General features: G+C 45.4%; 4 protein-coding genes across 4 annotated transcripts; 2 read left to right on the top strand and 2 right to left on the bottom strand.

Moving 5' to 3' along the window:
• Positions 1-149: 149 nt before the first annotated feature.
• Positions 150-957, top strand: ACLA_053580 (putative NADH-ubiquinone oxidoreductase 21 kDa subunit; the record flags this gene model as incomplete). Its single annotated transcript, XM_001274737.1, has 5 exons — positions 150-209; positions 265-281; positions 350-555; positions 610-812; positions 874-957. 5 exons carry the CDS (start codon positions 150-152, stop codon positions 955-957), a joined length of 570 nt encoding a protein of 189 aa, XP_001274738.1.
• Positions 958-1,150: 193 nt separating this feature from the next.
• On the bottom strand, positions 1,151-2,038 carry ACLA_053570 (nucleoside deaminase; the record flags this gene model as incomplete). The annotated part of the gene is made up of 5 exons (XM_001274736.1): positions 1,151-1,230; positions 1,286-1,383; positions 1,440-1,648; positions 1,797-1,901; positions 1,955-2,038. 5 exons carry the CDS (start codon positions 2,036-2,038, stop codon positions 1,151-1,153), a joined length of 576 nt encoding a protein of 191 aa, XP_001274737.1.
• A 658-nt stretch (positions 2,039-2,696) lies between these two features.
• Positions 2,697-11,568, top strand: atrA (protein kinase MEC1; the record flags this gene model as incomplete). The annotated part of the gene is made up of 25 exons (XM_001274735.1): positions 2,697-3,297; positions 3,348-4,009; positions 4,121-4,368; positions 4,420-4,818; positions 4,871-5,023; positions 5,077-5,173; positions 5,272-5,751; positions 5,808-6,050; positions 6,109-7,338; positions 7,406-7,946; positions 8,002-8,473; positions 8,531-8,816; positions 8,915-9,012; positions 9,060-9,152; positions 9,204-9,365; positions 9,422-9,518; positions 9,571-9,765; positions 9,817-10,102; positions 10,161-10,358; positions 10,410-10,534; positions 10,598-10,680; positions 10,731-10,853; positions 10,921-11,008; positions 11,059-11,143; positions 11,204-11,568. The coding sequence occupies 25 exons, from the start codon at positions 2,697-2,699 to the stop codon at positions 11,566-11,568; spliced, it is 7,410 nt and encodes a 2,469-aa protein (XP_001274736.1).
• A 287-nt stretch (positions 11,569-11,855) lies between these two features.
• Positions 11,856-12,427, bottom strand: ACLA_053550 (uncharacterized protein; the record flags this gene model as incomplete). The annotated part of the gene is made up of 2 exons (XM_001274734.1): positions 11,856-12,358; positions 12,415-12,427. 2 exons carry the CDS (start codon positions 12,425-12,427, stop codon positions 11,856-11,858), a joined length of 516 nt encoding a protein of 171 aa, XP_001274735.1.
• Positions 12,428-14,073: the final 1,646 nt, after the last annotated feature.

The following is a 14,073-nucleotide window of genomic DNA, read 5'->3' as shown; positions in this document are numbered from 1 at the left end:
GCATCACAGGACTCGACTCATGCCGAGAAGGCGGAAGAGGCATCTTGGCGCTACTCACCTCTTGAGTTCATCTTCGTTCCAACGGGGTGCTAATAATCCAGTCAGGCATTTGACACTCCAAGCCGATATTCAGCCTCAACAACGTCACAATGGCAACCGATCAGAAGGCAATGCTTGTTCCGCCCAAACGGGCCAATACCGATTATCCAGTATGTGCTGTCTTATGACGAGAATTAATCCGCGTTATTGCTGACTCTTATGTAGTTAATCGACTCTGATCCGTATGTTGCTGCTCATCGTCCTAAATAATGCTCTTGATCTTCGAACTCCAATACTTATAATTTATTAGGCATCTGAGACGAGTCTTTGGATATGCCAGATCTTCCGACTACGCAATTGCCGGTGGTATGGCCGCTGCCTCTCCACTTGCTTTCTGGGCTATGGAAAGAGTTAGCCCTTCCCATGTTGGCCGAGGAGGCTTTGCCCCCGTAATGCGATTAGCTACAGCAATTGGCTTGATTGGTGGTTTACACGTACTTTACCAGAGATCTTGCAGTACGTCGGCTCTGTATCCGAATCGGTTGTGGCATTTCACTAACTCGGTCATAGATCGTTTCTATGGGTTCACAGAAAACTCCCGAGAGGTCGAGATGGACATGAAGGAAATGGTTGACAAGGTTAAGAAGGGCGAGCCCTTATATGGCACATCACAAGTATCCTCTTACCTACAAGGCGTTGCGGCTAGAAACTCGCGCTACTCTCAGCTTTTTATCCATGTCCTCCCCTGGTTCAACCTTGTCAATCACAGTCAGGTGAGTTTTTCCTTAATTACAGTTATCTTCTACACTGGCACTAACATGCTGAAAATTACAGCACGGTATTGACACAGCTAAGTACTATCAGCAAGCTGAGCAAGAGCTTGAGACTGAGCGGCTGGCGAATGCCGGGTCTGCCTGAATTCCTGGATATCTGGGAAGGGTCCATAGAAGTTACCAATTGCTGGAATCACAGCTGATTCGTGGACTTTTGTAAGATTAAACCTCCTCGCGCGGTATACTTGAAATTGCATTTCTACAGAGGTGGTGTGAGTCCAGTACTTCAAATGAGATATACCATAACTTCAGCGCTCCGAAAAATCCGCTATCCCTCTCTAGGTAATATCGCGCAACTCTCCATCACTTTCAGGCATCGTCTTGAGCTCCCGGTTCTTTTTTGGTCGAGGTTTAGGCGCTGAATGGACTTAGCGAATCATTCATACCCCTCCTATACGAAATTTGCTACTTACCTTTGTCGTTCTCCTGTATATAGAAGCGTCTCAGTAGCATAATCGCTTCCTCCCGAAACAGGCCCCCGTGCACAGGATACGGGGGATCTAATGTGGGGCTGATCACTCGGTCAGCAATTTTAGGATTGTCGCATATCTCAAAAGAGAAACACACTCGGAGTGTAGTGAAAGAATGCTTCCCGTGCCACCGAATCTCTCATTTGCGCAGCCAAAATAGACCGATCGTATCTGATACTGCCTCAAGGCAGAAGCGCACATGACACACGGCTCAACTGTAACATATAGATCTGTTGAGCGAAGCAGCGACCTGGGGTGGCTTCGGAGCATTTCTTCAATGGCAATGAATTCGGCATGCCTTGTTCCCTACTGGATGTGAGCTTAAGGGCCAATGCTAGATGAAAAGCATGTGATAACACAGTAAACAACACAGAATGCAGCCAGGGTTCAAACATGATATATTGAGCCCTACATATACAAGCTTTAACAACAGGGTTTGAGCAGAAATACCTACATTCATTGACTTGTTGGTGTCATTCATCCCAGACCCTATGAGTTGACCATCACGCACCAGCACACATCCCACGGGTGTTTCACCAATTTCAAGTGCTTTCTCGCCCTGATCCTCTGTAAGGCTTTTGATTCCAACACAGTGATGGATGGGGTGCGCACCATTAATAAAGCTTGCTTCATGAAGTAGGCATGTGTCGGATCTACTTCCTGCTGGGTGTCTGAGGGGTATTCAGACCTTGTCATGGTAGATGTTTTGCTTGTTCCATGCCTACCTACCCAGAAATTCCATCATGCCGCCGTGTTTCAGAGGTCGTAAGATCAAACTCGTGATAACGCTAATCACTAGATGGTCATTTTTCGAATTCGTTTGTCACTTTGCCTTGAGGTTTGATATCAGCATGTTTCAACCAGGTTTGAAAGATCAGTCTTGACAAATTAGAACCAACAAAACAGACCAAGGTCTTGGGCACGTCCATCTATAATAATGGAAGGTACGTACACATATCTACACGGGTAATAGGCTAGCTCAAAAGGCCCAGTCAAACGTTCCCGAGAGAAATAGGTACCTAGATTGACATCTTCTGGGGTAGCAAGAAGAGCTTCTCAAATGCCAAGTTACGTACTATTTCTCATATTTTCACCATACAGAAGTATTGTAATGTTGGTATTTCAGTGACATGGTTAATACACAGATAATCGCCTGCAGAATAATGTAATCCACTGATATTATACGAGTAATGCAACAATCATTACTAGGGAGTATAATAACAGTTCTGTGCCAAGTTCTCACGTTCCTGTTGGCAATATCTAACAATCAAAGCATTCAAACTCATCTTCCACTTCAACAGTTTCCAGTTGATGCCAGAGAACGCCTAATGCCACACTTGATCGTGTCACACATATGGCAACCAATGAGTGGTTAGAATCTAATGACTTTGCTTCGAGAAATGGCCATTCAAAGTCTGCAGAGCCGACTTCATCCTTGTTGGCAGCAAGACTGGGGCCGCGCCTTGTAACTCAAGGAAACGATTCGAATGGCCACTTGACAAGAGAGACCTTCTCACAGCTTCGCCAGGAGCTTGTTGAGGGGAAATGTAGTCAACTACGTCTGGATGACAGTGTTGCAGATGCTAGCAAGTTAATTTGCATTGTTCTGAAAGCAGGACTCGAACCTTGTGTCAAAAATGATTGGCTTTGCAAGGCAGCAGATGCTGAAGGGCAGATTGTGGACTGTTTAGACATCATCCAAACAGTTATTGCCAGATCACCTCAAGTCCTCGGCGCAAATTGCGATCCGAGTGTCCTGGGGGGGGCTGCGTCCACTCCATTGTATGCGTGGATGTCTTTGCAATTACTTCAGTTGCTCAGTGGCTGGGGACTGGATGACATAGGAAACAGAGTAACTTCCATTTTTTCCACTGTTGCATGTTCGCAATATAAGCATATAAGGCTATCACCCTCTTGTTATTCTGCTCTTGCTTTTTCTCGGCGTTGCGTGAATGGTTTGTCAAATTCTCGAAATCAGTTGAACATCGTGCTGATCATATAGTAGAGATCCTTGTTCACCTCGAAAGTCATGATATCTTAGAGCTGCTCACACCCGGGAGCAGTTTGCCAATATCGGTTACCAAGGATGCAATGCTCGCTGGCCTTGGTGGACTCGGCCTTTCTCCAATGATTCTCAACAAGAAAATCGTATTCAGATCACTACCTCAAACATTTGTCGTGGTCCTTCGCTTAGTGGATGCATTTGTCCCTAGCAAGTCAATATCTGATCAAATAACCGCTAAGGATATTTTGTTTCAACAGGACTTGACTTGGATCGTGAACATATATCAGCGCTTATGGAAGATTGTAGTCCAATGGGCGCAGATTCCGGCGTTAGATGATGTCGAAGCGAAATCGCGGGTTTTTGAGCACTTTACGGCCAGTTTACGAATTCTTCGCAGATCCAATTTCTATTTATCCGGTCTTCAGTTGTCGCATCCTGAGGTGACGCGTATCTTGGTTCAGATTTGCGGCGATCTGGTCACCTTAGATCAGCTGGATCGAATGCCGGGTGTTCAAGAAGAATTAAAGCAACTTCTGGATGATTTATCACACGCTTCCCGTCACATGTCTATGCTCCTGAGTCACATGAGAAATACCACATCTGCCAGTGTAATTGGAATCACGAAGAGCGAAGGGTTTCAGTCGCTTGATTCAGGTCTCCAGGTAGGCATGCTTGAAACTCTTCCACAGCAGATGCTCCTCAGGTTTAACCGAACACGCTACTAGTGTACCCTTCAGAAGCTGGCAACACAGCTACAAGCCTCACATGGACAGCGGGGCACAGCTTTGGTTACTTTGGATTTCGAGGGCGTAGCAGCTCCTGCTATCTTAGATAGAGTCCATCCTCCCGATGGATTGACTCAGCAACTTGAACCCGTGCTATCCCCTGGGAAAATTCGAATCTCCCAATCTGAAGAAAGGTCCAGAGGTCATCATATTGCCGGTGAACTCATCAGTAAGTCACTTGAGTTGCTGAGCTGCGAAAACTCTCAGAGCATGGATCTCTTGCGTCGTGGTATCTCGTGGGTTACACTTTCTCGCAGGACATGCTTCCGATGCTAACGACGACATAGGGAAAATTTCTCAACGCTTCCCGACCAGCTTAAATCAGAAATTCTCGATATCCTTGGCAGGATCTCATGTGCTATGGCGGGGTACTTGTCGAGGTCTAATGAATTTGCATCAGAAGATTTATTTTTCTGTTCGGTGTGCGAGGATGAGACAAAAACGCAAGAGTCCCCGTCTGGCTGGGAACACTCCAATTTCGACGACTTGTGCAAGGTTTTTACCTATATTTTACCCAGATTGACACGCACTCCTAGTCTCCGAATGACAGCAATGATTGCACTGCGAAGACTGCTAATTCATGCTCCTCAAAATTCATCTTATCTACACTTGAAGACGTCTGTTTTCAGGGAGTTCTGTCTTCATTCCATCCGAAGTTCCGTCAGAGAGCTGCGAGTAATCACAGGGTAAGATCTACGTCCTACTGCTCCCAACAGGGCAGAGGCTCACATGTTCCAGGCGTTTACTGGTATGCTTTGTTCGCAAAAGCATCGAGCCAGAAGTACGTCGAAGCAATTTTGTCATTCTATTAGAGTGGTTAAGAAACATCTCCGAAAAGCAAGAGCCACCATTGCATGAGACTTGTATTCTGAGCTTGTGTCATATCGCGAAGTACGTTTAAACACAAACTTCCATATTCTCTTCATGCTCATCCTTTCACGCAGGGCTTCTGGTGACGAAGAGATGAACATCATTCTGCTTCGTCTATTGGAATACCTGGGTCACCCTAATCCATTTGTTTGCGCTATAGCTTATACTGAGGTAGGTGAAAATGCATTTTGAGTGATTCGCTATTCCACTCCCAATATAAAGTCTGGGAGATACGCACGGCCGTTTTACTTACTAGAATCCTTTCCTAGATTTCCAAGCTCGCCCAGTGCCTTTCCATGACCCCTGCTGGTTTATTCCGACCTTTCTGGAGAACTCTTTCAATAACAGTCATGAAGAATTTCCAGTCTCGCCCGTACATGGCCGAGCAGCTTTGTGATTTGCTAGGGATGAAAGTAGACGATTTCCTCCGATTGACCGAGATTCACATTTTACCCTATCTTGTTCTTACTCGAAAACGAGATATCATCAATAGAGTCGGTGCAGCTTACAATGATGTCAAGACGCCTTTCGACGTTTGCTCTGAGAAGAATAATCTCGCAGCAATCCTTTCCTTTCTAATGAGCCAGCCTTGGTCAAACCCAGAAGGAATGATAATGTCGGTCTTGTCTGAGGTAGATCCTGCCTTCGAAGGCCGTACTCTGGCGGATTTGGTCAGAATAGAGCCAATTCTAATTGCCTGTGAGCTTTTGAAGAACCTTGGTGATTTAGGAGATGAAAAGGGCGCAAGAGTAGGTAGTACACACCGAGCGTGGCATTCAGGTTGTTGCTAACTCAATAAACATAGTTTCATCGGGCCCTTCACTTGTTAGCAGCTCTGGTCCCTCGCAAATCTGCGAATACGTCCAAGAAAGCCAATCTATTGTGTCATTTTATCGAGGAACATGTTCTTGGTATTATCACTCAATTTGCACATGCGATCAATGACTTCCAAATCAGACAGTCCCTGGTAGAGAAAAAACGGAACATTCTTGCTATCGCTGAGATGATTGGAGCTGCTCGAGGTCATATTAGCAGCGCATTACCACAGGTCAGTATCTAACTGCCTATACAAATCTAAGTCGGTGAGTTAACGGGGGGGGTTACAGATATGTGCATGTCTGCGCGCAGCACTTGGGATTCATGAGCTTTGTGATCATGCCTTTTCAGCATGGTGTGTCCTAGTCAGCTCTTTACATGAAGACGAAGTTGAACCCCTTATAGTTCAATCATTTTCAACTGTTATCAAATATTGGAATACCTTCAATGCACAGAGCAAGCGAAAGGCCCATGAGCTGATTGCTTATATTCTCAAATCCTACAGCGAGTTGATGCACGATAATTTCAGTACTATACCTTCATTGTCTTCAATCCGAGAACTGTCCAATATCGAGGCTGAGATTAGCAAGCTGAAAAGGAAGATGGACGTCCGAAGCCAGCTCTCTGCTTTTGCGCGTCGCTGCCAGAGTGAAAATCCTGCTGTTGTCGAGCAATCGTTGACAGAGCTGTTGCCTTATCTGTCAAAGCATGACGAATTTTTGCATGAGTCCGTCTTGAGCGAACAGCCAGACCCAGTTGTGCCACAATTAACGAGATCGTTGCTCGACTGTTGTGTGAAATTCAACGCAGGTTGTGATACCATAACGCTTCTATCTGCTCAGTGTTTGGGCCTAGTTGGTTGTTTGGATCCCAATCGAGTTGACACAGTCAAAGATAAGAAGGACATCCTCGTGTTATCGAATTTCGACAGGATGGAAGAGACTTTTGACTTCGTGCTTTTCTTTCTTCAGAACGTTCTGGTTGAGGCATTCCTATCAGCCTCTAATACCAGAGCTCAAGGCTTCCTAGCATACGCTATGCAAAATCTTCTTCGCATATGCAACCTAGATTCCGCCATCACTCACCGTTCTCGAGACGTTCATGCGGATGAAAAATACCGTCGATGGCTAGAATTGCCCGAGACTGTTCGCAACACTCTGACCCCGTTCCTCACATCTAAATACACGCTCACCGTTGGTGCTCTTAACTCGAACTGCGACTTTCCAATATTCCGCACTAATATAACACATGGCGACTGGTTACGTACTTTGGTACAGCATCTGCTGCAGAAGGGTAGTGGCGACAATACACAGTTGATCTTCAGCGTCTGTAGTCGTGTCGTGAAAGGCCAAGATATCTCAATTGCGAGATTTCTTCTACCTTTCGCCGTCCTAAACCGTATAGTCGGTGGTAATGAGGCAGAAACGACGAATATGCATTGTGAGTTGAAGGCTGTACTGTCACATCCTCTTCCTGAGGCAAGCAACCGAATCCATGAAGCTATCATACTATGCAGTCAAGTGAGTTTACCCGTGTAGCTAGAAGCTTTCTGACAATGAAGTGTTCCATGCTAACCCATAGAAATAGAGCGTCTTTGAGGTTTTGGATTATCTCTCACGGTGGCTGCAAGGGAAAAAGAAGCTACTCAACAATACAAAAGGCCATGCCTCTCACACGAGTCGTTCTCACAAGGACGTTCCTCAAGATTCAATGCCTGGCACATATTCTTCTCAAGTTAAGGCGGTTGAATCTTTCCTGAATTCAATACCACCAGAAATAATTTCCAAAAGAGCTGTTGAGTGCAAGTCATTCTCACGAGCACTTTTCCATTGGGAACAATATATTCGGCGGTGCCACAATCAATCAGAGAAGCGCGAACACAAAAGCACCGAGCCCTTGTACCAGCACCTTCAGGATATTTACAGTCAAATTGACGAACCAGATGGCATCGAGGGCATCTCAACAGGCCTGCACATGCTAAATATCGATCAACAAATACTTGAACACCGTAAAGCAGGTAGATGGGCTACCGCACAAAGTTGGTATGAACTTCAGGTTGAACAAGAACCTGACAATATCGACGCGCAGTGGAATCTCCTCACATGTCTCCGAGAATCGGGTCAACAAGGTGAGTTTACAATATATGAATTGCGTAATTGTAACAGGTGGCTCATGAGGATCAGACGCTATACTTGCTAGGTACGATTCATTTCAGGCAGGCAGCTCAGTATCGAGGTTTCTCCCCTTCGCTGTGGAGGCCTCCTGGATCACGGGAAAGTGGGAGAAGTTGCACCGGTATCTGCAATCTTGCTCACAACAGATCACTGGAGACTTCAATATCGGAATTGGGTCGGCTCTCTATGCTCTGAGGCTTGGTGATCGTGCTAAATTTCAAAACATCATCAGTGAACTGCGACTTGGTGTCGCACAATCGTTGACCCTGAACTCGGTAACTTCATTACAATCATGCCATGACAGCATTCTCAAACTGCATGCCTTGACCGAAATTGAAATCATTTCCAACGCCGGGGGCGTCGAAAATAGTCCAAAACCAAGTATCCACAGTTTACTCCATCGGCGGCTCGATATTCTTGGCGGCTATATAGCCGACAAACAATATCTTCTTGGCTTGAGAAGGGCTACGATGGAATTGAGGTAAGTTATCTTTCCTGCAAGGTGATCGTCGAAGATACGCTGACATTACGCATGAAGTCACGGTTTTAAGGATGCCGACATAGCTGCTTCATGGCTCACAAGTGCACGTCTCTCGCGCAAAGGAAACTTCATCAATCAAGCATATCATTCAATGCTACATGCTGCCCGCTTAAAGGACAGATCAGCCACAATCGAACATGCCCGACTTCTTTGGAAAGATGGCCATCATCGAAAAGCCATACAAACGCTCGAGGGTGCGATAGCTGCGAACGAGTTCTCCTCAGAGAGCTCCTCATCAGACGGTCCGAAAAGCGAAAAGCAACAAAATCTACTCGCTGCTAGGGTAAGTATTTCCATATAGCACCATCTGAACGGCTTCGAAAAGTCTTTCTGTTCCTCTAAAACGATTTCTACAAAGTCCATTTAGCTAATCATGCTCAGGCCCATCTACTATTGGCGAAATGGACAGACCGAGCGGGGCAGACTCAATCAGATGTTATAGTACAGAGATACCGCGAGGCCATTAAACTTCACACACGGTACGGTTCAAAGGTACTGAACAGTCACACATACTAAAAGGTCACAGGTGGGAAAAGGCGCACTATTACCTGGGCAAGCATTACAACAAGATCTTGGAATCAGAAAAGGCGAGACCTCTAGGGAAGGAGGCGCAGATTTAGTGAGTACATCTAAATCCTCGACATATCTATGGCTAATGACATTGTTTCAGCCTGAGTGGCGAGGCATCTAAGCTGGTCATCGATAATTACCTTCGCTCATTAGCACACGGGAACAAATACGTCTTCCAATCACTCCCGAGGATTCTCACCCTTTGGTTAGAACATGCTGCTACCGTCGATCAACCCTTCGATCCAAAGAGAGGGGATAACGAGTATGCTACCCTTCCAACTCGTATATGTCTACCAGTATTGCTCACCAACGAGATAGGGACTTTCAGGCACATACACTGAATCAACGGCGTAAGACCCTAGATGATATGCATTCTCAGCTCAAGAAGTATCTGAATCGGATGCCAGCGGCACTGGTTAGTTTCAAGTTCATTATCTTGTATAAATCGGAATTGTTGACAATGCTAGCTATTCACCATCCTTTCTCAGGTTGTTGCACGGATATGTCATCCTCATGCCACAGTTTATGAGCTCTTGACGAGAATTGTGGCGAAAGCTGTCAATGCATTTCCACAGCAAGGACTATGGACAGTCCTTGCAGTTGTCAAGTCGTCTTCGAAAGATCGAGCTTCTCGCGGCATTAACTGCCTTCATAAAATAACTGTGAGTCTAGGTACCTGGCAAGTGGTTGTTCATGACTAAGTCATCGTAAAGGAGGCAAATAAAAAGTCAAAGGCCGAATCGCCCTCAGATATACGGGGGATGATTAACCAAGGGCAGAAGTTCTCGGAGGAGATGCTCAAACTATGTACAGCTCGGGTTGAAGAGAAGGCAGCGAAGATCAATCTAGCTCGCAATCTTGGGTTCAACCACAAAGTTGCACCATGTCGACTTGTCGTGCCGTTCCAGGCAATGCTAACACCAAGCTTACCAGCAAGTCATGAAAGCGAATACCTCAAGGGATTTAGAGCGTTTCCCAGAGATCCAACTAGCATAGACGGTAGGCCCAAATCTTTATCCAGGAACTGTACTGGCTTTGGCTAACCGGCCCTTTACAGCTGTGCTCGATAATGCACATGTCTTGAACTCCCTCCAGAAACCCCGAAAAGTGGGCATCAGAGGCTCGGACGGAAAAGCTTACAACCTCCTCTGTAAACCGAAGGATGATTTGCGCAAGGATCAGCGTCTGATGGAGTTCAATAACCTGATAAACCGATTCTTCAAGAGGGATGTGGAAGCAAGCAAGAGACGAATGTGTAAGTGCTCATCTCATATATGGACGCCGATTCAAGGCTGATGTGATGAAGATATCAAAACATATGCCGTTACTCCTTTGAACGAAGAATGTGGCCTTATTGAATGGGTCGATAATCTAAGAACATTGCGAGAAATTGTTATCAAACTACTCAAGGAAAGAGGTATCATGCCAAATGTATGCTAGAAATGTACTAACTTCATAAAATATTGTCCACCCTTGAGAACTGACTTGGAACAGTATAATGAGATCAGACACTACCTCAATGAAGCCTGCTCAGACATTTCCAAGTTGTCCTTATTCACGACGAAAGTGCTGTTGAAGTACGAAAGTCAAATGTTCGCATGACCGTGATCCAGCTAATGTCCTATAGGTTTCCTCCAGTTTTGCATGAGTGGTTTGTGGAAATGTTTCCAGAAACTGGGACATGGTTCACGGCACGACTTCGTTACACCAGGTCGTGTGCAGTGATGTCGATGGTTGGATACGTTCTAGGGTATGCCAATTCCCCTTTTTTTTCTTGCATTCGCACTCAGACCCTAATTAATGGCAAACTGGTTCAGTTTGGGTGACCGGCACGGCGAAAATATTTTGTTCGAAGAGGGTACAGGTGGCATTATACATGTCGATTTCAATTGCTTGTTCGACAAAGTAAGACGCATTAACATGGGAACTAAAATGCTGAATCTGACTCTGGAAAGGGACTGACCTTCGACAAACCCGAACTGGTTCCATTCCGTCTCACCCACAACATGATTGATGCTTTCGGGGCGTATGGATACAATGGTCAGTCTATGGCGTATAAGTGCAAGCGCACAGTTTACTCATCTAGACTTTGAACACTAGGTCCATATAGAAGAACATCTGAAATCAGCCTTTGCCTTTTGCGTCAAAACGAGGATGCTCTCATGACCGTGCTCGAGACTTTCTTACATGATCCTACAACCGATTTTATAGGAAGGAAGGTAGGCAGCCTAACCTCCTGGCAAGAATTTCCCAATGCTGATATGCGATGGAAGCGGCGCGCCCATGCTAATGTTCCAGAAACTCCCGCTGGTGTACTGGATAATATTCGGAATAAGCTTCGGGGTCTATTGCCTGGAGAATCGGTCCCCCTTTCGGTGGATGGCCATGTTGATGAGCTTATCACACAAGCTAGTGACAAGAGAAATCTGGCTGCAATGTATATCGGTTGGTGTGCATTCTTTTAAATAGGACACAGCGATTTCACAAAGCAGAAATCTATTGAGGATAATATTAATCACAACGTGACAGACGCTTCCTCCTCAGATATCAGCGTAGGATGTTCTATTTATATATTGCTTTCAGGGCGTATTACGACAAAAATAAAACATCTAACGAGATCTCTAGGCAGTTCTGTCCGTGTTGCTGTTGGAGACGATGCATAGAAATTCCAACTTCTACACACAAACACGACGAGGTTTTCTTTTTTCGTTGGCCCTTAGCGAGAAAGTGCTTTCAGGTCGCCCATCCAGTCTCAAACCCGGTTTCTGCTGGCGCTTCGACTTCGGTCGCTCTGACTGCTGTACCCATAGCTGCTGTAACTAGGGCTGCGACGTTTACGATGCCTGGGGCTTCTTCCGCGGGCGTGAGTTTGTCGTCTTGATGAAGAAGGAGATGACGATTCCGAATCTGTGGACATGGAGCGCCTGCGTGATCTAGACCGCGATAGAGAGCGCGGACGATATAAATCATGTCTTTCCATGGGCCTTGAATCACCATATCGTCTCGAAGGCGGAGATCTGAATGTGCGGGAAGATCGATTATTTAGAAACTGTCCGTGTTCCAATCTGCGACGGCCTGGGCCACCTCTCCTATCCTGTGCTGGGGGTGGCGAGCGTGAGAAGGCTCTCCTGGGAAGTACAATGGAAACATTTAGAACGGCACCATCCAATTGAGCTTCGTGCATGTGCGATATCGCAGCTTCAGCATCCGCAGGGTCGCGATAGAGGATATACGCCGTACCCCTGTTTGTCATGACTAAAATGGGACTCTATGAGCTATTATTCCAATAAATGAGAGGGCCAGGTGCTTACAAGCGTTGTTCATGGGAAGATCGAGACTTTGGATGTCACCAAAAGTTCCAAAAATCTCTTTTAGGTGAGATTCAGTCACATTTTTGGTCAGTTTCTCGACGATAATCTGTGTTTCATCTGATGAGCGGAGTTCGCCCAATGGATGGATGATGAGACATGGACTCAACCTCTGTACTCCATGAAACGTACCTTTGAACTTCGCGGCAGATTGCTAGCTGGACTTGGTGTTCGACGGAAGCTCCTTTCTCTATAGCGTCGAGAATCCCGACTGGGACTTCGACTGCGACTTAGAGACGATGTCCGAGGTTGCGATGGTGTCCGGGTCCTGGAACAGCGGCCGTTGCAACGACTATGATCACATTCGACAGATGGACTTCGAGTCCGGCGCGTTGTACTTCCTCGCGGGGATATTGAGCGTCGTGACGACCTTATTCCCTCCATAATGGCCTCGTTCCTTGTGGGGGGTTGGTGATTGTCCTCGTTATGGTCTCAGCGAAGTAGGCAAAACTGGAAGGGGTATAAGGGGAAGGGCAAGCAAATGATATCAAATATGCGGCGAGTGGTACTCTGTAGAATCTATAATATTGCGGGAAGAGGATGGATATGAAAATAATTAGCTTGAGATATCTGTGGGGTAGGACATGCCTAGGCAGTCTACCAATGTGTTTGTCTGTGCTAGGTGTGGAGGGCCATGAGGATGCTAGGGAGTAGATAAACTCCTATAAGTAGATACTCTATACCAGCCACAGTGTAATATGGTAGGGCTAATGAGGTGGTTTTGGGGGGTTTTAAGGTTGTATTGTCCATCTCTGTTAAACTAATGAAAACTATCTATCTAATCTTTGCTAGTTGATAATTTGATATGCTATCTTAGTATATATATTATCTTACAAGGGCTTTTCGCCTTACAGCATGTGTGGCCTCAGCCCTTGGCAGAGCCCAAAGGCAGATTTGATGAGGTGTGGGAGCCTGTGCGCAGCACCCAACATAGAAGGCGGTGAGGAAGAACCCAGCAGCAGAACAGACCTTAAAAGTGTGAACAACATTGAAGCAGGCAAGTATATATACAAGGACTTTTGGCCGCACATTCTATGCGGCCTCAGCCCTTACTACTCCGTAGAGCCCATTACTTAAGTAAATATAGCCTGATTTTTAAGGTAGATATAGTAACTAAGACTTTAATACCTTATTATTATTATTAAACTAATTTTTCTATATCTTAGTTAGGGTATAATAGATATTTTAACATACCCAATAACTACTGGCTAGGTTAAAATATCTTCTATAACATAACCTACCCTCCCACTGTGCCACTCTATGTATTATAATATGCTGCCACTTAGCTGTTAGGTTGACAGATGCATAAATACAGTATTGAGTTGAATTAAATAACCACTAATATCAAAGAACCTCACCCAGGAGTCAGGACATATATGAACATATCATCAACAGTTGAGATGTATCTCTCACAGGCAAGAGAGTACCAATAACAGTTAAAAATAAGGTTTCAGGTGTAATTATACTATATACCCTGGCAAAATGTCTCTTACATAGACAAAATTCACAAAGACAGTTCTCAAACCAACACAGGTTGCTTATGACTCTATAAAAAAGAGATCAAATTCATGGCAGATTCCTAATGACTACCAGACGTCCAGT

This window comes from Aspergillus clavatus, genomic scaffold (assembly GCF_000002715.2).
Source record: "Aspergillus clavatus NRRL 1 1099423829794 genomic scaffold, whole genome shotgun sequence".
NCBI classification, from domain to species: domain Eukaryota; kingdom Fungi; phylum Ascomycota; class Eurotiomycetes; order Eurotiales; family Aspergillaceae; genus Aspergillus; species Aspergillus clavatus.
This window is presented reverse-complemented; position numbering and strand designations above follow the sequence as displayed.